Genomic DNA, 24,061 nt, shown 5'->3' with positions numbered 1-24,061 from the left:
GACCTCCCTAGTCTGAGAATAACAGACCACAGCTGTCCGCTTTACCTTGGCTGGTGATCCAATTTGGGGGGGACCCCACGTTTTTTATTTTTAATTATTTATTTAATTTTAAATAACAGCGTGGGGTGCCCTCTGTTTTGGATTACCAGCCAAGGTGAAGCTGCCAGCTGTGGTCTGCAGGCTGCAGCCGTCTGCTTTACCCTAGCTGGCTACAAAAGATAAGGGGGACCTCACGTCGTTTTTTTTTTTTATTAATTCTTTATTTATTGGCTAAATACAAGGCTAAGCACCCCTTAGTGCCACATGAAAGGCACTAAAGGTGGCTTTACACACTGCAACATCGCAAACGACATCGCTGTAACGTCACCGGTTTTGTGACGTTACAGCGACCTCCCCAGCGACATTGCAGTGTGTGAAACACATCAGCGACCTGGCCTCTGCTGTGAAGTTGTGATCGCTAGAAATCGTTCAGGACCATTCTTTGTTCCTTTTGTTTCCCGCTGTGCAGCAAAGTCTCAGTGTGTAAAGGGGACTTTACAGCGACCACGCGGCTCTGTCTGTGTAGCGTCATGATTAGCGGTCACCTGTGAAGGATTCACCGGTGACCGCTAATCCCCCGAGTGACTGAAGTTTCCCCCCCTCTCTCATACTCAACGATCCCCGATCCCCGGCTCTGCACGGCATTCACACTGCTCCAGCGGCTTTTCCTTTTTTGAAAAAGCCGGCCACTCATTAAACAATCTCGTATTCCCAGCTTTTCCCCGCCCACAGGCGCCTATGATTGGTTGCAGTGAGACACGCCCCCACGCTGAGTGACAGGTGTCTCACTGCACCCAATCACAGCAGCCGGTGGGCGTGTCTATACTGTGCAGTAAAATAAATAAATAAATAATTAAAAAATCCGGCGTGAGGTCCCCCCTATTTTAATACCAGCCAGATAAAGCCATAAGGCTGAAGGCTGGTATTCTCAGGATGGGTAGCCCCACGTTATGGGGAGCCCCCCAGCCTAACAATATCAGCCAGCGCCGCTCAGAATTGCCGCATACATTAGATGCGACAGTTCTGGGACTGTACCCGGCTCTTCCCGATTTGCCCTGTTGCATTGGCAAATCGGGGTAATAAGGACTTATTGGCAGCCCATAGCTGCCAATAAGTCCTAGATTAATCATGTCAGGCGTCTGACCGAGATACCTTCCATGATTAATCTGTAAATTACAGTTAAAAAACACACACACCCGAAAAATCCTTTATTAGAAATAAAAAACACTAACAAATTCCCTCATTACCAATTTATTACCCACAACAAAGCCCTCCTTGTCCGGCGTAATCCACGTTCCTCCAGCGTCGCATCCAGCTCTGCTGCATGCAGGTGACAGGAGCTGCATAATACACAGCCGCTCCGGTCACCTCCACGCAGCTAATGAAGACAGCCGCGCGATCGGCTGAGCTGTCACTGAGGTTACCTGGATGCAGCGGTGGCCGCGGGTAACCTCAGTGACAGTCCAGCTGATCGCGCTACTCAGCCGCCGCTCCTGTCAGCTCCACACAGCAAATGAGGTGAGTATCGCGATCAGCTGAGCTGTCACTGAGGTTACCCGCGGCCACCGCTGCATCCACCGTGTGTGTGTGTGTATGTCCGCTAAAGGAATAAGCTCTCATTTACAATAACGTTTTTTTGCACAGATGACCCATGTGACCCAGGGAACGTAGTAGACTACGGTTTCACATGAAAATTTAACCCTGCGCTTTACAGTCACTCTCCAAAAAACATGACTCCATTAAAGTGAATGGAGCCTGGAACTACAGTTTATTAATCTCAGCTGTGATTGGTTACTATAGTATCAAAGGACAGTGTTAGTATAAGAGGTAATAAGATGTCAGTGGGGAGACGGATAGAGAGAGACAGACAGGGAAAGAAAAGAGACGGAAAGCTAGAGACAGACAGAGACAGACGGTGAACGAGACAGACGGTGAACGAGACAGACGGTGAACGAGACAGACGGTGAACGAGACAGACGGTGAACGAGACAGACGGTGAACGAGACAGACGGTGAACGAGACAGACGGTGAACGAGACAGACGGTGAACGAGACAGACGGTGAACGAGACAGACGGTGAACGAGACAGACGGTGAACGAGACAGACGGTGAACGAGACAGACGGTGAACGAGACAGACGGTGAACGAGACAGACAGAAACAATGTTGATGCCATTGAAAGAGTGATGCTGTGAGGGACGGGTGGCTATTACCAGTGCGGAAATGAAAGCCACCTCACAGACCTGCATCATGCTAGTAGTGACATAGGCATGCTGTGATGTATGACAGCATGACCAAAATACCATGTAGCCCAAGGAAAAAATAGTGGTCGAGATTTTTCACAAAAATCTGCAGTAACTATATTTTATTGTAGATGATGATTATTATTATTATTATCGCACTATATCTTGCTTGCTGCTACACAGTGTAGATATGTGAATCCTCACATCACATGCAGCAGACACAGTTGTCGACAGTCAGAATGAATGGTCATGTGACCACTCGTATGCAAGCTGCACACTCCACATTCTGAGCCCAATGTGTCAATTCATATAGTGACACATAGAGGGATAAGCCTGGAGAATCTATGTGTGTGTATATATATATATATATATATATATATATATATATATAATGTATATGTATACACATAACTATATGACACAAACCACGCACACACACACACATGTACCATACATACATGGCGTATATATCTACTATAGACTCATATTGGGTGCTATATATAGTCAGCCTTACACAGTATTCATTTATCTATAAGGGGTGAGGAACATCTCTTTCTGTTACCATTGTGGATGGGAGCTGATTGCTGTGTCACAGATGAGAGAAGCTGGATCTCTGCTCTGTCACATGCTGAGAGGTCAGGTGCTGGGCAGAATACTGACAGCCATTGAATGTGCAGAGGGAGGGCAGGGGGCGTTCCTGTACACTGAGGCCGGGCAGGGGGCGTTCCTGTACACTGAGGCCGGGCAGGGGGCGTTCCTGTACACTGAGGCCGGGCAGGGGGCGTTCCTGTACACTGAGGCCGGGCAGGGGGCGTTCCTGTACACTGAGGCCGGGCAGGGGGCGTTCCTGTACACTGAGGCCGGGCAGGGGGCGTTCCTGTACACTGAGGCCGGGCAGGGGGCGTTCCTGTACACTGAGGCTGGGCGGTGACAGCTCTGACTGAGGTTTGTCAACCAAGAATACAGGAAATTGTCATGTTTGTTGGAGCTAAATGTAAACAAGAGCTGCAGGGAATAAAGTGTGAATTCAAGAGAAACAAAAGTTAGAAAACAGAAAATAACAATGTAGGGGTGATTTATATGACAATACAGCACAGATTAGCTTACAATTTGTTTTGGAGTGTATGTCGGATAACTCCTTTAAGAGTGGCTAAATCAACAGTTTGGTACATTTTGCAAAATGAAAAAAGAGAGTACTGGAGAGCTTGTGAACTCAAAGTCCTGGACGTCCACAGAGAACAACAGTGGTGGATGATCACAATATTTTTTTCTATGATAAATAAAAATCCCTTTACAACATGCAGCCAAAACTCTCTCCAGGATGTAGGTGTTTCAATATCTAAGTCTACCATAAAGAGAAGACTTCATGAGAGCTAAAACAGAGGATTCACCACTAGGTGCAAACATTAAAAATAGCATTAAAATAGAAAGGCGAAATAAGACTTTGACAAAAAACATATATAGAAGCCGCCCAATTCTGTAAAATCATTCTTTAGACAGATTAAACCAAAATTAACCTGCACCAGAATGATGGGTAAAACAAAGTATGGAGAAGACTTAGGGGCACTTTGCACACTACGACATCGCAGGTGCGATGTTGGTGGGGTCAAATTGAAAGTGACGCACATCCGGCGTCGCAGGCGATATCGTAGTGTGTAAAGCCTTTTTGATACGATTAACGAGCGCAAAATCGTCGTAATCATATCATCGGTGTAGCGTCGGTCATTTCCATAATTTGGAAATGACCGATGTTACGATGTTGTTCCTCGTTCCAGCGGCATCACACATCGCTGTGTGTGAAGCCGCAGGAGCGAGGAACATTCTGCTACCTGCGTCCTGCGGCTCACGCCAGCTATGCGGAAAGAAGGAGGTGGTCGGGATGTTTACGTCCCGCTCATCTCCGCCCCTCCGCTTCTTTTGGCCGCCTGCCGTGTGACGTCGCTATGACGTCGCACGACCCGCCCCCTTAATAAAGAGGCGGGTCGCCGGCCAGAACGGCGTCGCAGGGCAGGTGAGTGCATGTGAAGCTGGCGTAGCGATAATGTTCGCTACGCCAGCTATCACCATGATATCGCAGCTGCGACGGGGGCGGGGACTATCGCGCTTTGGCATCGCAAGCATCGGCTTGCGATGTCGTAGTGTGCAAAGTGCCCCTTAGAACGGCTCATGATGATCCAAAGTACAGCACATCCTCTGTAACACATGGTGGAGGCAGTGTGATTCCTGGCAGGCATGGCTTCCAATGGCCCTGGGTCACTAGTGTTTATTGATGATCTGACAGAAGACAGAATTCTGAAGTGTACAGGTCGATACTTTCAGCTCAGATTCCACCTCCTACACACCAACAATTCTATTGTGAGTGCAGTTTAATTTGCTTTCTATGTTTTTTACTGTACAGTATTTTGTATTGGTGTACTGCAATAATTTTATATGAATACAGGATATTATTTTGTATTACTGTAATAAGTTTGTATAAATACACTAAATATTTTTGGGTTGTGGAACGAATTGCCTGTATTTCAATTACTTCCTATGGGAAAATTTGCTTTGATATAAGAGTAACTTGGTTTAAGAACAGACTCCCAGAATGAATTATGCTCTTAATCCAAGGTTCCACTGTATTAAAAATAAACATTTTATTTATGCTGACGTTAACTTGTCCAATTACTTTTGAGCCCCTGAAATTAGGAAGCTTTGTAGAAAAATGGTTGCAATGTTTCATTATAAATAAAAAAATAGCAGCATGCAGAGGCCAAATCACAAAGATTCACTCCCTGTCCAAATATTTTGGTGTGTGTATATATTTATATACACATACACAGTACAGACCAAAAGTTTGGACACACCTTCTCATTCAAAGAGTTTTCTTTATTTTCATGACTCTGAAAATTGTAGATTCACATTGAAGGTATCAAAACCATGAATTAACACATGTGGAATGAAATACTTAAACAAGTGTGAAACAACTGAAAATATGTCTTATATTCTAGGTTCTTCGAAGTAGCCACCTTTTGCTTTGATTATTGCTTTGCACACTCTTGGCATTCTCTTGATGAGCTTCAAGAGGTAGTCACCAGAAATTGTTTTCACTTCACAGGTGTGCCCTGTCAGATTTAAGAAGTGGGATTTCTTGCCTTATAAATGGGGTTGGGACCATCAGTTGTGTTGTGCAGAAGTCTTGTGGATACACAGCTGATAGTCCTACTGAATAGACTGTTAGCTGTTTTTTTCTTGCCATAATACAAATTCTAAGTAAAGAAAAACGAGTAGTCATCATTACTTTAAGAAATGAAGATCCGTCAGTCCGAAAAATTGGGAACACTTTGAAAGTGTCCCCAAGAGAAATGGCAAAAACCATCAAACGCTACAAAGACACTGGCTCACATGAGGACCGCCCCAGGAAAGGAAGACCAAGAGTCACCTCCGCTGCGGAGGATACGTGTATCCGAGTCCCCAGCCTCAGAAAGTGCAGGTTAACAGCAGCTCAGATTAGAGACCAGGACAATGCCTGTGATACCAATGTGATATGACTGAAAGAATGTGTGATTAGATAGGAATCATAAAAGATAGGCGTGATCCCAGATATTATTTGACCTATCAATAATTCAGTATCAAAGAGATGTCCTTTGGATGGCCAATATGATGACCAAAGAATACATGTCAAACAGGTTTTTGAAGCAGTTTCAAGATAATGAGGAAGTCACATTTACAGTTCCACTTACCGGAAACTTGTGGTTGGCTTAAAGACAGGTTTAAGGAAGCTTGCATATGAAATTTACGGCTCATTGCAATATTTCACTAACACTATGGTCAAACTGTGGTCGGCCAGTTGACAACTGGCTAAATGTGCAGGAAATGTGCAGGAAGCTGCTGGTGCCCACAGCAGTTTGTGGTCAAGTTACATGAACATGACTCAGCTGTCACATGCTGGTGACCATTTAAACACAACCTACAAAGTTTTCCTATAAAAATACACCGGACTCGCTTAATGTAAGGGAAACCTTCCAGGACATTGAAGTGTACGCACTGCTCCTGTGATGCAAGATGCCATGTTGATTCCTTATCATTAAATCGAGTTCCCTCCGATGTGAAAGGATTGCTACAACAAACGGTAATGTTGATGCCTATTTCTGTTATTGTATAAAATTCTAAATGCCTATGTACCATTAACTATTCATGTGCTATTAAAATAAATAGTATCTTGCTATAAAGAATATTAGTATTCGTGCCTGATTAGGATATCAGTGAGCGCTTCGTAAGTACGGGCTTTCAGCCCCCTTTTTAGTAGAATTTAGCAAGACAATGCCACACTGAGTTCTAGCAGCATACACATCTCTAGAACAACTGTTAAGAGGAGACTTTGTGCAGCAGGCTTAATGGTAAAATAGCAGCTAGGAAACCACTGCCAAGCAGAAGAGACTTCTTTGGGCTAAAGAACACAAGGAATGGACATTAGACCAGTGGAAATCTGTGCTTTGGTCTGATGAGTCCAAATTTGAGATCTTTGAATCCAACCACCATGTCTTTGTGCGACGCAGAAAAGGTGAATGGATGGACTCTACATGCCTGGTTCCCACCGTGAAGCATGGAGGAGGAGGTGTGATGGTGTGGGGGTGCTTTGCTGGTGACACTGTTGGGGATTTATTCAAAATTGAAGGCATACTGAACCAGCATGGCTACCACAGCATCCTGCAGTGGCATGCTATTCCATCCGGTTTGCGTTTCATTTATTTTTCAACAGGACAATGACCCCAAACACACCTCCAGGCTGTCTAAGAGCTATTTGACTAAGAAGGAGAGTGATGGGGTGCTATGCCAGATGACCTGGCCTCCACAGTCACCAGACTTGAACCTAATCGAGATGGTTTGGGGTGAGCTGGACCGCAGATTGAAGGCAAAAGGGCCAACAAGTGCTAAGCATCTCTGGGAACTCCTTCAAGACTGTTGGAAGACCATTTCCGGTGGTGACTACCTCTTGAAGCTCATCAAGAGAATGTCAAGAGTGTGCAAAGCAGTAATCAAAGCAAAAGGTGGCTACTTTGAAGAACCTAGAATATAAGACATATTATCAGTTGTTTCACACTGTTTTGTTAAGTATTTCATTCCACATGTGTTAATTCATAGTTTTGATGCCTTCAATGTGAATCTACAATTTTCAGAGTTATGAAATTAAAGAAAACCGTGTGAATGAGAAGGTGTGTCCAAACATTTGGTCTGTACTGTGTGCATATATATATATATAGATATATATATATATATATATATAATTATATATATATATATATATATCTATATATATAATTGCCTTATTCTGTCTGTCTGTCTATCTTGCTCCAAAATTGTGTCCTTACGGTGACACAATGCGGATTGGCCGCTGGCCTCGCCATGACCCCGCCCCCCCGCATGGATTGGTCGCTCGCCCTGGCTCCCCCCCCACACGGATTGGCCGGCCGCTCGCACAGGCTCCGCCCCCCACACGGATTGGCCTCTCGCCCCGGCACCCTGCACGTATTGGCAACTCGGCCACGCCCCGCCCCCCTCACGCAATGCACGCTCGCTCTGGCCCCGCCCCCCGCACGCATCCCCCGAACTGACAAGGAGACACGACTTCCAGGTGAGTACTGTACCCCCGGGAGCCCACACCAGCATACGCCACCGACCCAGCCGACACAAACCCTCGCATTGCTGGGGTTTCCCGCCGTATGCTGGTGTGGGCTCCCGTGCGAGTGGGGGACGTGATGCGCTGGTAACCATGGTAGCATAGTTACCAGCGCATCAAGGTCCTGCAGCGGCGGAAAATACACACACGCACACACATAACAACAGACACACACATACACACACACATCAGATCACACTCACTCTCACACACACCTCACACACACACATCAGATCGCATCCACATACTCACAGCATTCGGAGATATCGCTTGCTTCTCGGCCGCAATACTGTGCTGTGAGCTTCCAGGACCTGCCGGAGGATCACATGGCCAGAAGCATGTGGTATCTCCGGATGTTGTGAGTGTGAGGGTGTATGTGCAATATCGTCAATGTGTGTGTGAGTGTATGCGATCGGGTGTGTGTGAGTGTATGCGATCGGGTGTGTGAGTGTATGCGATCGGGTGTGTGTGAGTGTATGCCATCGGGTGGGTGTGAGTGTATGCGATCGGGTGGGTGTGAGTGTATGCGATCGGGTGTGTGTGTGTGTGTGTGTGAGAGTGTATGCGATCAGATCTGTGAGTGTCGGCAGAGGAGCACAGCGTGCTGGAGGAGGCTGGGAGGAGAGAGGCTAATGCTGGGGGAGGCTGGGAGGCAGAGGCTGATGCTGAGGGAGGCTGATGCTGGGGGAGGCTGGAAGGAGAGAGGCTGATGCTGGGGGAGGCTGATGCTGGGGGAGGCTGATGCTGGGGGAGGCTGGGAGGAGAGAGGCTGGGAGGGGGGAGGCTGAGAGAAGAGAGGCTGATGCTGGGGGAGGCTGAGGCTGGGAGGAGAGAGGCTGATGCTGGGGACAGAGAGGCTGATGCTGGGAGGAGAGAGGCTGATGCTGGGAGGAGAGAGGCTGATGCTGGGAGGAGAGAGGCTGATGCTGGGAGGAGAGAGGCTGATGCTGGGAGGAGAGAGGCTGATGCTGGGAGGAGAGAGGCTGATGCTGGGAGGAGAGAGGCTGATGCTGGGAGGAGAGAGGCTGATGCTGGGAGGAGAGAGGCTGATGCTGCGGGCAGAGAGGCTGATACTGGGGGCAGAGAGGCTGATGCTGGTGCAGCATGGGGGATGGAGCACGATGGGGGGTGCGCAGCATGGGGGATGGAGCACGATGGGGAGTGCGCAGCATGGGGGATGGAGCACGTTTGGGAGTGCGCAGCATGGCGGATGGAGCACGTTTGGGAGTGCGCAGCATGGCGGATGGAGCACGTTTGGGAGTGTGCAGCATGGCGGATGGAGCACGTTTGGGACTGCGCAGCATGGCGGATGGACCACGTTTGGGAGTGCGCAGTATGGCGGATGGAGCATGTTTGGGAGTGCGCAGTATGGCGGATGGAGCATGTTTGGGAGTGCGCAGCATGGCGGATGGAGCACGTTTGGGAGTGCGCAGCATGGCGGATGGAGCACGATGGGGGGTGCGCAGCATGGGGGATGGAGCACGATGGGAGGTGCACACCTCCCCCCAACACACACGCACACACACACACACACAACACACCACACACACACTGGGAACCACAAACACCGCCGTACACAGACACCCACACACACAGACAACGCTGCACACACACAACACCCAACACACAAACACCGCGGCATACATAAATATACGCACATACCACGCAACACACACACATTGCACAAAACATACCTCCCCCCAAAATACACCACACCCACACAAACCGCGCAACACACACACACACAACGCTACAGACACACAGCGCTCCACAAACAACGCAACACACATACAACACCGCTCTCACCCCCCGCCACACCCAGACAACACCCAGAACATGTACAGCGCCCTACACAAACACTTGGTAACTACACACAACAACATCTATATATATATATATAACAAAAATCATACATTAACTACACAATACGTAAATTCTAGAATACCCGATGCGTAGAATCGGGCCACCTTCTAGTATATATATATATATATTGCTTGTAAAATATTCAAAAAAGTTCCCCCTCTTTTTCATTTAAAAATTTTCCAAAAAACAATTTTTCGTGTTTTAATTTTTTGAAGATTCTGGAATGATTTAGAATATTCAGGAATAATTTAGAAGATCTAGAATAAGAATAATCTAGTGAAAAAAAATGACATTTTTAATTGTTACCCATTAAAAATGTATATTTAACGTTTTCTTTAAAAGTTAGATCTAGCCTTACAAACATGTGCTATAAGAAGAGCTGAAAGAATTGAAAAGCATGTGGTACATTTGGAGTCAGGCAGCCATCTTGGATACTAGAAAGTGAATTTTACTGTGAATACGTTTTTTAATTTAAAAAGTGTATATGAAGTGAATAAGTGATAAAATTATCGTAATAAATAAATAGTGTAAATGTTTATAGATTTCTAAGTAATATTGGGAAAGAAAATAAGAAAGTAAATGTTGATATGAAAGAGTGCGTACAGGGGTAGGTCTGGTAGTTCAGTGAAAGATATAAAACACAAATACAAATATCATAATTTGTTTGAGGAATTTAATACGATATTTTGACCATAATAGTTTCTTCAAGTAAAGATCAATCAAAGGTAAAACATAGAGATTATATTGATTAAAATATTCATTAATATTTTAATCAATATAAAAATCTTAATTTAATATTGTTTTTGATCTATAAAGAAAATATCTTTCTAAGTTGTTCTGGAGACGAATAATCTCAGAAGGACAGAAAATGAAAACCAAAATTTTTGAAAAACTTCAAAGCAAAGATCCCTATTGTCTCCACTTCCATGGTAAAAGAATTCAAGGGGAAGAGTATCAAGTAGTTCTGCTGAAAAATACCACAACCGAAATCAAACTCGGTATGCTGAAATGTGAGAATGGTTCTGCCACGGCAATTCACAAGGAACTACATCAGCTAATTGATGAATACGACGCTTGGGAAAATATTCGCATGATAATCTGCGACACGGCAGCAGTAAATACTGGTCGTTTGAACGGGATTGAAACGCTGATACAAGATGATGTCTTGAGAAAGGGCTTTCAGAAGCCACAATACATTGGCTGTCAACACCATGTACTCGACCTCCTACTGAAGCACGTCATGAATTTCCTTATTCCAGAGTCAACGAAGAAACCAGAACTCAATTATTTCTTCATTGACAAATTAACAGAAAACTATGCCTCACTTCAGATTGATTACCACCAAGTTGCAACAGATGATGTCAACACAGGCGAGAATCCTGGATGGCGAGATGATTTCAAGTTCTTATATGAACTATGTCAGGCATATCGTCATTACAAAACAACATCACGTTGGCCTCGAATCAGTTGGAAGAAACTCCCAAACCTGCACATGGCAAGATGGAACTCGCGAGCTGTATATGCTGTTGTAGCACTTTTTCTGATACCAGAGTGGCGCCGCGTCCTTGGTATAGCATGCGACTTCATCTGCTATGAATGGGCAAATGCCTGGTTCCAGTCGCAACACTACAACGAAGCGTCCTTCAATGAACTGTTAACCTCACTCACCAAGACAAAGTGCAAGAATGCAATTAAGTGTTTGAAGGCGCACTGGTTGTTCGAGGAGTCATTAATTGACATTCCCAGATCTAACCAAAATGCTGAACGTGCTGTAAAACTGATGGAAGAACTACATGCGAAATCGAAAAAAATTGAATTTTTGAATCTAAAATTCATATGAAAAAATAATTTGTAAACACTTCTTTTGTACATATTGTACTTATAATGAACTGTTTTATACCGTATTTGTTAAAAAACGAATAATAAAAGTTGCTTAGTTATTACTATTATCGTTTCAATAATGCAAAATTGTCCTTTTTTGGGGGGGGGGGGAATAATTTTTGCCTTATTTCATTTGAATGAAAGGGGGAACTTTTTTAAAAAAACAAAAAAAGCAATACTTATTCTTAAATTACCTATAAAAGTTCCTCTATTGCACATGGTTTCATAAAAAAAAAATGTTGTCGTTACACTAGTGCAGACTTATTAGGCAAGTTGTATTTTAGCAGATTTTTTTATTGTTGATCAACACCTATGTTCTCAATCAACCCAAAAGACTCATAAATATCAAAGCTTAATATTTTTGGAATTTGGAGTGTTTTTTTTTTTTTAGATTTGGCTATCTTAGGAGTATATCTGTTTGTGCAGGTAACTATTACTGTACAGAATTATTAAGCAACTTAATAAAAACCAAATATATTCCCATCTCACTTGTTTATTTTCACCAGGTAAACCAATATAACTGCACAAAATTTAGAAATAAACATTTCTGACATGCAAAAACAAAACCCAAAAAAATTAGTGACCAATATAGCCACCTTTCTTTATGATGACACTCAACAGCCTACCATCCTTAGGGGTACTTTACACGCTGCGACATCGCTACCGATATATCGTCGGGGTCACGTCATTAGTGACGCACATCCGACGCCGGTAGAGTTATCGCAGCGTGTAACACTAATGAGTGACGATTAACGATCACAAAATCGTTCCAAAACGTTGATCGTTGACACGTCATTCATTTCCTTAATATCTCTGCTGCCACCGGTACGATGTTGTTAGTCGTTCCTGCAGCATCACACATAGCTATGTGTGACACCACGGGAGTGACGAACAGCGTCCACCTGCAATGCGGAAAGAAGGAGGTGGGCGGGATGTTACGTCCCGCTCATCTCCACCCCTCCGTTTCTATTGGCCGGCCGCTTAGTGACGCCACAGTGACGTCGCTATGACGCCGAACGCTCCTCCCCCTTGAAGGAGGGATTGTTCGGCGGTCACAACGACGTCGCTGACTAGGTATATGTGTGTGACGATGCCGTAGCGATAATATTCGCAACGGCAGCGAGCACCAAATGTCGCACGAGCGACGGGGGCAGGAGCTATCGCGCTCGACATCGCTAGCAATCGCTAGCGATGTCGCAGCGTGTAAAGCACCCCATAGATTCTGTCAGTTGCTTGAACTGTTTACGATCAATATTGCGTGCAGCAGCCACCACAACCTCCCAGACACTGTTCCGAGAGGTGTACTGTTTTACCTCCCTGTAGATCTCACATTTTATGAGGGACCACAGGTGCTCTATTTGGTTCAGATCAGGTGAACAAGGGGGCCATGTCCTTATTTTTTCATCTTTTAGACCTTTACTGGCCAGCCACGCTGTGGAGTAGTTGGATGCATGTGATGGAGCATTGTCCTGCATGAAAATCACGTTTTTCTTGAACGATACCGACTTCTTCCTGTACCACTGCTTGAAAAAGTTGTCTTCCAGAAACTGGCAGTAGGTCTGGGAGTTGAGCTTCACTCCATCTTCAACCCGAAAAGGTCCCACAAGTTCATCTTTGTTGATACCAGCCCATACCAGTATCCCACCTCCACTTTGCTGGCGTCTGAGTCGGATTGGAGCTCTCTGCCCTTTACTGATTAGCCTCTGGCCCATCCATCCGGCCCATCAAGAGTCACTCTCATTTCATCAGTCCATAAAACCTTTGAAAAATCAGTCTTAAGATTTTCTTGGACCAGTCTTTACATTTTATCTTATTTTTCTTGTTCAAAGGTGGTCGTTTTTCAGCCTTCCTTACCTTGGCCATGTCCCTGAGTATGGCACATATTGTGCTTTTTGATACTCCAGTAATGTAGCAGCTCTGAAATATGGCCAAACTGGTGGCAAATGGCATCTTGGCAGCTTCACGCTTGATTTTCCCCAATTCGTGGGCAGTTATTTTGCGCCTTTTTTGCCCAACACGCTTCTTGCGACCCTGTTGGCTATTTGCCATGAAACGATTGATTGTTCGGTTATACGCTTCAAAAGTTTGTCAATTTCAAGACTGCTGCCTCCCTCTGTAAGACATCTCACAATTTTGGACTTTTCAGAGCCCATCAGATCTCTCTTCTGACCCATTTTGCCAAAGGAAAAGAAGTTTCCTAATAATTAAGCACACCTTATATAGGATGATGATGTCATTACACCACACCTCTCCTCATTACAGAGATGCACATCACCTGATTTACTTAATTGGTAGTTGGCTCTCAGCTTATACAGCTTGGAGTAGGACAACATGTATAAAAATTATCATGTCATCAGAATACTCATTTGCCTAATAATTCTGCACAAAGTGTATATCTATATCTATATCTATATCTATATCTATATATATATATATATATATATACACAGACACAGACACAGACACAGACACACACACACATATATACACATGCAGTATATATATGCAAATCAAAACTTGCAATACTTGACAGCCCAGGAATATAAATAATCGTCTTCTCATGTAGCTCAGTGATTTGTCAAAACAATCTAATTCAATTTATCTGAGCTGACATTATCCATCACACCAAATTGCATCAAAAGTAGAAAAGCAACTGCTATATTTCTTGCACACGACAGAACAGACACCACAGATAATGTAACTTGCTCGTAGGCACTAACATGATTCTAAGCTATAGATTTAGTCATTCCAGTCTTAACCATCAGTGTCAAACACTACAGTATCTATTTCAAGCCACCCACATGAGGCCCTATGTTTTCCCCGTCACAAACAATCAGGATATCCAGTATATCTGAATTAAGGGTATAATTGTCATACTGAAAAACTTCACAGACTTGGAAAAAAAATCATTTTTTTAATTTAATTTGCAAAAAGATGACTGATTTTTTTTTGCAGCAATACTTAAAGTGCACACCTATATTTATCTATAAAATTGGTCCAGGGTTTAGTCCCTGTAATTATGAACATATATTTTCCCCTAAGTATCAAGCAGTGAATCACAAACGTATCAAAAATAGCTTTCTTTCTTTAATGACAGACGAAACCACATGTCAGAATTCTATTTTTGATACATTTGTGATTCATTGCTTGATACAATATAGGCTTATTACACTTGTCTTAGGTTTGATTTGCTAGATGTAAGCACAATGTATTATTGGCAGCATCCTTCTGTTTCTACATCTAATCTATGCAATCTGCCTATAAACTATAGTAGTGGCAATGTTCTGCAAATGTTCCTAAAAAACAGCAAACAATACCATTCCCATATTTCTAGTATCTGCTACATAGAGGGGTTTCACCACCATTAAAAGTAATAGGATAGGCTATAACTTCCTGTTTGGTCAGACCCCGGTTGCTAAGACCTCCAATGATCATTAAAGTTTTTCTATATAGGAACATAAGGAGGGAAACCGTCACCACCTGCCCATCAGGACTGCCAAATGTCAAGTTTTGCCCTGTAATGCTTACTATCTTCTGTAAAAGGAAAAAAAACATGGCTGCTCTATCTCTCAAAAATAGCCAAACATCTACAAAGATGTTGATGACATCTCCATTGAAGTGGTTGTGACTCAGATGTAAGAATACACACAACCTGTAATCACATATATAGAAATCATGGAGTCCCAAAATGAAAGTCCTACCGTAATTGGGCCCCCCTCCCCACCATAAAAAAAAAAAAAAGTGTTAAGCGGAGTGGGCGGGTCATGCCACATAGGCCCAGTCATAATAGGGCTCACCTCCCAAGTTTTCAAGACAGAGACAGCATATAAAAAGTAATTCTCGACTTATTGAAGTCCCTTAGTGTTCTCACCCACTATATCCCTTTCTTGGCCCCAATACAGTAGGATGCCTCCAAAATTCTCACAATACACAGTATAATTACTCCATAATGAATTTCCCTACAGTACTCCAAAGAACATAGTATGATAACCCAATAGCACAACCAGCAACATATAGGATTTTCCTTACAATGCTCCAGCAGGCACCATCTAGTGAATAGGAGTGCAAGCGCTGGACTTACCAAGGCTCAGGCATGGCTGTACGCTCCTCCCTGGCCTCACATTCACTGCCTGGGGCGCTAATTACAGTCAGACACGCTTCCACCCTGAGTTACACCATGTCAGCTGACTGTATCCAATCACAAGAGCAAGGACAACCAGTCGCCAGGGAAAGCAGTGTAACTGAAGGAGCCCATACACTCTAGCATCTACCGTGAGCCTAGACTGTATGGGCTCATTCCAGGTTAGTGGGCATGATGATGTTTCCTCTCGTCCACCATAATCATGCAAGGGGGGCTTCACCCACCACCTGCACTCCCCCTATCTGGGGGTCTCACCCCCAGACCCCTGCTTCTATTATAAACAACTCCATGGCCACGTGGACTTAGAAAAAGAAGGTTTATTCTGGCTGGAAACATTGGACGGCATTTTGAACATGCCCTTATCATGTGATAGGGGGTGTGTTGAAATGATATCATACCTTGGAAGAAGCCCATACACTCTAGTATCTACCATCAGTATCCTGGTATAAAAAATTAAATATAACAATTGGTGCAGGGTCCCCCCGGTATTCTAAAACCCAGCACAGATAAAGCCCAGGGGCTTATCTTGGCTGTGTATCAAAAGATTTAGGAACCACATGCAGCTTTTTTTTATTATTTAAATAAATAAATAATTTTAAAAACCGGCGTGTGTCACGCCAATTTTGATACCCAGCCATGATAAAACCCCACAGCTGGGAAATGGTATTCTCAGGCTGGGGACACCCAGCCTAAAAATATCAGTCTCCAGTCGCCCGGAATTGCCGCATCTATCAGATGTGGCAAGCCCAGCACTTTACCCAGCTTTTTCTGAATGTCCTGGCATGGTGGCAATCGGGGCAATGTTTATGAGACACCCCATCATTAATCTGTAAATGAAAGTAAACAAATACAAACACTAAAAAAATCTTTTATTTGGAATAAAATACAAAAAAACACCCTCTTTCACCACTTTCTTAACCCCAACAGCCTGCAGGACCGACGTAATCTACATGAGGTCCCACGACAATTCCAGCTCTGCTACATCTGAATCCCACAGTGAGCAGCGGCCAGGCCAGGCCGATCGATGGTCGGGAAAGCTGTGCATATGAAATGAGCAATAAGGTATCAAAGACTGTGGAAAGACAGGTGCATAGGGTCTTACCAGATAAAAACAGATAAAGGTAAAAAAAAATGCACTCACTTATAGGAGTTGTGAGAAGTCAAACTGCATAATCATGGGTGGAGATAGCTGCAGCCCATCAGGAATGTAAGATGAATTTTTCAGAGGAAAAACGGGGGTCACCGCCACGCTTATCAGCAATGTAAGTCAGAAAATATTAATCCAAGTCGTTTTATTGCAAGCACATAGACAGGTCAATGCGTTTCAGGGGTCTCTGCCCCCGTCTTCAGGACAGTATAGTAATGACAAGGTCACTATCCTTGTCATTACTATACTGTCCTGAAGAAGGGGGCAGAGACCAATAAAAAAAGGGGACCTGTATATAGGTACATTGGTGTTAAGCGCAGCAGTGACCCCTGTTTATCCTCTGAAAAATTAGTCTCATATGAAATGAGCGGCGCAGGGAGCCCCCAGGAGCAGCGTACAGCAGCGCAGGAGCAGCGTACAGCTGGGCCAGAGCCTTGGTAAGTATGAAGGGCTCGCTTCATTCTTGTATTCTTGTTTTCTTTATTCTTCATTTATTTTTTTTTATTTTCTCAAGTGCCGGATCTGGATCAAACACCTGGAATCTTAGGCCCAGGTCCGGCACCCTGGAAACTTTGAAACCGTGCAGATCCAGACATTTACACTTCGGGTTCGCCCAGCCCTTGGTATTGTACCTTTTACACTGAGTCTAAAGGCCGCTTTACACGCAACAACATCGCTAACGAGATGTTGTTGGGGTCACGGAATTCGTGACGCACATCTGGCCTCGTTAGCGACGTCGTTGCGTGTGACACCTATGAGCGAGTGTTAACGATCAAAAATACTCACCTAATTGTTGATCGTTGACATGTTGTTCATTTTCAAAAAAATCGTTGCTCGTGCTGGACGCAGGTTGTTCGTCGTTACTGAGGCAGCACACATCGCTATGTGTGACACCCTGGGAACGACAAACAGCAGCGTTCCTGCGTCCTCCGGCAACGAGGTGGGCGTGTCGTTAATGCGGATGGTCTCCGCCCCCTCCGCTTCTATTGGCGCTCCGCTGTGTGACGTCGCTGTGACGGTGCACAAACCTCCCACTTAAAAAGAGGTTGTTCGCCGCCCACAGCAACGTTGCTAGGAAGGTAAGTACGTGTTACGCGTCCTAGCGATATTGTGCGCCACGGGCAGCGATTTGCCCGTGACGCACAAACGATGGGGGCGGGTGCTTTCACAAGCGACATCGCTAGCGATGTCGCTGCATGTAAAGCAGCCTTAAGACACATAAGCTGAATAGTGGAGAAGAGAGACAATGGCTCCCCATTCCATCATTGTATACAGCTGTGTTGGCCTCCTGAGGATGCAGATACCGTTTAAAATTGTCACACCACGTAGGGAAGCCTTGGCATTGTACCTTCCAACTTATGACCCCTATAGAAATAGCTTGGTCTGATGCTTAAATAATGGTGCTATTTTTTCTAACTCTGGGCAACACATGTAATTAGGGGTGTAACTTGTAGCTCATGAACGTGAATGTAAATCTCCAATAGTGTCTTAATTTATAACGTCTAACAGTTTTGTTCTTCTTTGATGGGTCAATGGACAATAAATTGTCTTCATTGACTGTAGGAAATGGCTGCAGTGTGCAACCCCTGCATCCATTATACAGCACTGCCTTTAAGGCCAAGTGTGCATCATGAAATCGAAAGGTTCACTATGAAAATGCAAGACACAACAAGTATATTTGTCTTTGCTTCATTATTTCTATTTTGCAAAGAATCCAACAAGTTTGAACTTTTTTTTATACGTTAAAATTGAAATAATTGATGACATAATTGTTTAATTTATTTTACCAAAATTGAATCTGAAAGTGGCGACCTAATGGTGTACAAACAGTTGTAAATATGTAGAAATAGGAAGGATACAGTCAGTGACAATAAATCTGTAATTACTGCACTTAATTAATCTAAGTTCTTCAGGAAAAATTGAGACCAGTAATTTAATGGAAAACTGGCCTTATATGAAATCATTATTGCACAGCTGAGACTCACTAAATTATTCACAGCTATTGAAATCCAATTTTTTCAGTAGATTAGGTAAAATTGTAACTGAGATGGAGAGGTCGTGAAAGAGCTTGTATCCAAGAAATGACTTTTCTCCCCGTGTATGTCTCTAGAGCTTCTACAAGATCCGAACTGAGCAGCTCCAATCAAACACTTCCTGGACAAACTTGTGATCTTTTGGGGTCTCAGCAGTGGTCAAACATTTATAACTTATCCTGTAATTCTATAAAAATTACATGCAAATTATATAAGATTTGCAGAGAATTTCACCTGCATCATTACAACTGGTGAAATCTATGGAAAATGTAGGTCATTTGTTTTCCACAGCATGTAGAGTGCTGTAGAAAGCGCTTTCGTAATGCTTCACCCATTTATACAGGACAAGACCTATACCATCCATGGAGGTTGAACCTCAAACAACATGTATGTGCACACACACCTGTCATGGGGTGGCAGGGGATAACAGGGGACCGAGGCTCCTAAACTGGCCCTCAAGCTAGGGGGGCTGATGGTGACTATGTCTAGGCCACCTTCCTACCTTTGCTCCTGATCAGCCCTGGCCTAGTACCCCCTCCCAACCCCGGGGGGGGGTGGGCTGGCAGAGACAGGAGCATGTAAACACCAACAGTGATAGACAAACAGCGGAAATCAAAACGCTATCACACAGCGCACTCACACAGAGTAATCAGAGAACACGTGACAAGGAGGAAAACTAAAGCAGAGAGGAAATAACCAGAGAACAGGTGGAATTCCACAGCCACCAAGCAGCACTCAGTAAATCACCAGACTGGAAAACAACAGCACATGGACCGGTGTAGTAGAAAGCTATAGTCGGCATAGGAAGACAGATTTCTTCATCTTAAAAAGGTGGGAGTACACGTGATAGGTCTCCCCGCAACATGTGATCCAAAGGATAACCAGCAGGCTACCAGAAATGAACTCCTGCTAGTCCCATCACTAATAAGCACACAGGTGGTCAACACTCAAGCCTGCCTGTGTAACTCAGAAGTACCGGAGAAATTATAGTGAGGAGTGTCAGTCTGTTGTCTGAACAGCGTCTGATGCCATCATGACACTCGGTGAGTTTAGAGCAACACACAATGTGACAATACCCCTTCTGCACACTCCAAAATAAAAAATATACTATACTATACCCTAAACCTCCTAAACAACACACAGTGTGAAATTGATCGGCCACAGGCTTAGATGTGAAAAGACAAAAAAAATGTTGGAGCTTTTATTTACTAGATACTCTGGATTTCTGAATACTTCAAATGGATCATTGTTACCCAACAGATTTCTCAACTTCCTCAGCAATTTCTTTCTGGGCAACGTAACCAAAAAACACAGATGTGTACCCCTCACAACTGCCCCAACACAAGTAACAAATCACTGGATTTTACAAGGGTGGAGGGTAGAGCAAGAACGGTTATAGTGCTTGATCTCAGATAGAAAAGGCAACATTATAGGAGCTGCTTTGGATGACAATGGTTACTGCCAGAAAAACTGAACACAGAACATTAGGATTTAGTTTCAAAATTAAGATTTAATTGCTTTAAAGTACGAATTCGATAACCCTATAATTCACAGAACATGAGTGGTCAAATACCCATGAGAGATTATTGCGCTAGTCGGTCTCTTTAATTCCTTTAAAAATGATAAAATAAATAATTCTTACCAGTTTACCGCACAGAATCCCGCACGTTTCAATTCCTCTACTTGTATTTGCCTCTGCCAGGTGCAGAAATTTTTGGGAGAGATCTTTGGGCAAAACAACTATCCGCAATCCTTCCACAATTTCATCTAATGGAAAAACAGCAATAAATTCAGCATTGACATCCAGGCCAGATTTAGGTTGAAAGATGCTGTATGAAGAGCTTTCTATTGAATCCCCTTCCCCTTATAGTTTATCATATGATGTCCAAATAGTATAGTATAGTATAGTATAGTATAGTATAGTATAGTAAAGTATTCAGGTGATATTGATGTGAGTGGTCACGAAAAAAAACTGCAAGAAAGTTGACCACACTATTCTGAACATCTATAAACTAGATGCTACTACTTCTGCAGCTACCATTCTATACATGCATGGGTGGGTAGCGTAGGCTCAAGGTGCAAGCTCTTGGGGCACACACAATGAAGGCCAGTGGTGCCCATTTCATAAATGGTAGGTGTTGTACCTCCACTGAATAATGTTGATAATACTCTAAAACTGCCAGAGACACTAATGTTAAGGGTCTAGTATACTTGTTAACTCTCATGGAATGTCCAAAAGCCTCACGAAAACTCCCAGGATGCTCTATCATGAGAAGTATCTCTGGTGTCCAATTGCATATTTAGGTTTGGAACTGGGGCATAGAGGGGGAATAGTCTGCAAAAGGAGGAAAGGGTTCAAGTGTAAAGGTTTAATACTGCCCCAAGAAAACCAATACTCAGAGTATGGCGTATAGCAGTCCACAGTAATGACAGGTGAATGGAAATCTATATTGTTGTATAATGGTGTTTGATGAACAATACAACCACAAGGTATAAGGTATCATGCACTTACTTTGTACGGCACTTAGAGTTGCTGCTGGTTTCAATGCTCGGCTTATAGGGGGGGACTGTCCAGCATACATAGCGGCATCATTCTTCACCGTTTTGCCAGAAAGGACATTAGCCAATGAATGGCCTTTCTGAGAGGGACAACAAGACACCATGGTGCCATCTGTTTGCTCTGGCACCTTAGACCTAAGGCTAAGGTTTTCTTGATGTTTTAGCTGGTCTCGCATCAGGTCTTGTTTCCGAAGCTGGTCCTCAAAAAAGCTGAACTGTTCAGTCTCTATTTGTTGCTGTCGCAGCTGGGCCACCCTCTTCTTCTCTGCTTCAATGAGTTGTTGTTGTTCCATCCTCTTCAGACACTCAGCTTTTCTCTCATTCTAGAGGTAAAAATATAACAAAGCTTATGTATGAGGACCCTGAATGTGCAGTAACTTTATAGAGTAGAGCTCAGAATGGCTTCGTTTAGGTGGGATATAGGGGTTTTCTGTCTGAGACAAGTCTTGTTACAAAGATTCAGGGATCAGCTGTAAGCTGTTGGGAAACAGGAGAGGTCCTCCATAGTAATGGACACTCTTGGTAACCCCCAGGCACAGGAATGGTGTGAGACCGCATGGGTCAACAATCTCCCCAGAAAGTTTTATTCTGGTGCTTTAATTTCTTCCTCCACCTTCTTCCAAGTGCAATCAGTCTTTTTATATTTTTCAGTCGACATATCCATTTAATGTCTGTTCCATAAAATGCATTGAAAAATGGGGGGAAGAGACCTGAGTAGTCTCGAAAGCTTGCAATTATTACCATCTTTTCAGTTAGCCATTAAAAGGTATCAACCACTGAGGACTCTCTGTTCTTTTAAACAATTTTTTTTATCTCTACTGGCTAACACGGTACAAAGATATATTTTACTTGAAAAATGGGAAATTTTAATTTTGGTGAAATGGTGAAAAAAAATGCAATTACACTATGGTTAAATTGATTTGTTTTTACAATAATCACTGTACATTAAAAATGACCTTGTAACTTGATTATGAGTATTACTAAATTTATATCGCTTTCTAAAACTCTAAAAGAAATTGGCTTGTGTTGTCATGTTCTGAAACCTATAACTTTTTTGTTTTTCTGCTAAAAAAGCAGAACGAACTTGTTTGTTTTCTTTTGTGGGCTGGGATGTAGGTTTGTCTTTGGTATTGTTATGGGTTACATTCCACTTTTTATGGCTTTTTTACCATTTGTTGAGGGAAAGTGTGGTGATTAGAGATGAGCGAACCCAAACAGTAAAGTTTGATGTTCGTTCTGAACTCTGGCTTTATAAAAAAAAAAATAAGTTCTGAGTCCGGGTGCTTTACATATGCTAACTACTCATTTCAGAATCGGGATGCTCAGTTACGCTCAGTGCTTGTGTGACGCCCTGGCCTATCAGGTCGTCACAGGGTATTGTACAATCTGCCCTTCTGTGCAATATCCACCTCCTCCTTGGTTATGGGTCCCCAACTATATAGTGTTGCCTACAACAGCTAATTAAAGTCCCAGGTACACTCTGCACCACACCCACCAGACACACCAGTGGACGACCTGAGTGGAATAGGGTCGCCAACTTGGGGGGTTGGTAAGGGGAGGTCAGGAGTGTCAGGAGTCAGTCAGAGAAAGGGAGAGTGAAGTGTAGGAGGTGAAGCAGAGAGGAGATCAGGAGCCGGGCTCCTTGGAAACAACTAGGTAGCAGACGGTGGTCTGGGCCTAGTAGGAGCTAGACCCCTGGTCGCAGTGGATCGTGACAAGGGGCACGGTACTGTCGAGGAGGACAGTTGGCAGCCTTGTACCATCACCAGGCTCGGACCAGGGCATGACGGGGTACGTGGACCCTAGGTCAGGGAGTAGCTTCAGGCAACCTGACAATTTACCTGACGAGAACGGAGCATTCAAGATCCGCTCTCCAACCGCTCCAAAAATCAGGGTAATAGTGCAACGAGGGGGATAGGACTTTCCACTAAAACGGTCCAGAAAATCCCAAGCGTGAAGCCTGAGAGCAAGCTCCCACAGTTAGCCATACTGGGGAGCGGAATCAGACTAGTTCTATACTACCGGGACCAACTGACAAGTGGACTCAGTGCCAGGAGGAAGGTCACGGATCACCAGGAAACACCAGTGGGGACGGGACCCGAACTAGCTCCCCTCAGCGACATCGGTGTCCAGAACTTTGGTTTATCCAGTTGTCGATGTCAGCTTTATGGACTGAATGAGTATTCAAATGACCCCTTCACTCCCAACGGCACTCCCCAAACACCATCACCGAGTCCCTGGGCATCCCCCCTACCCGTGAAGGGATCCAACACCTAGTTGCCCTACTCCATCGCCCCCGGGTACTCCCAACTGCAGCGGTGGTACTCCATATTACCACACACCACGGGTGGTGTCACGAACTCTAAATATATAATCCCCTCAAAATACCCCCTTCATTTGAGTGGCCGCATGACACCCGGGTCCGGATGCCCCTCGAGCCACCGCGGATCCGGATCTGAGCAGCCCGGCTGCTGACACAGGCCTGGCACACTTGGCCC

At 44.1% G+C, this 24,061-nt stretch overlaps 1 protein-coding gene across 1 annotated transcript in view; it reads right to left on the bottom strand.

Annotated features, from left to right (window-relative positions):
• Window positions 1-24,061, bottom strand: part of STAMBPL1 (STAM binding protein like 1) — a 135,586-nt gene that overhangs the window by 33,964 nt on the left and 77,561 nt on the right. Inside the window, 2 exon segments of the mRNA XM_075348737.1 lie at window positions 20,647-20,771; window positions 21,517-21,886. Coding sequence (XP_075204852.1) covers window positions 20,647-20,771; window positions 21,517-21,886 — 495 coding nt within the window.

The sequence above is a fragment of the Anomaloglossus baeobatrachus genome, chromosome 5, assembly GCF_048569485.1.
Source record: "Anomaloglossus baeobatrachus isolate aAnoBae1 chromosome 5, aAnoBae1.hap1, whole genome shotgun sequence".
NCBI classification, from domain to species: Eukaryota; Metazoa; Chordata; class Amphibia; order Anura; family Aromobatidae; genus Anomaloglossus; species Anomaloglossus baeobatrachus.
This window is presented reverse-complemented; position numbering and strand designations above follow the sequence as displayed.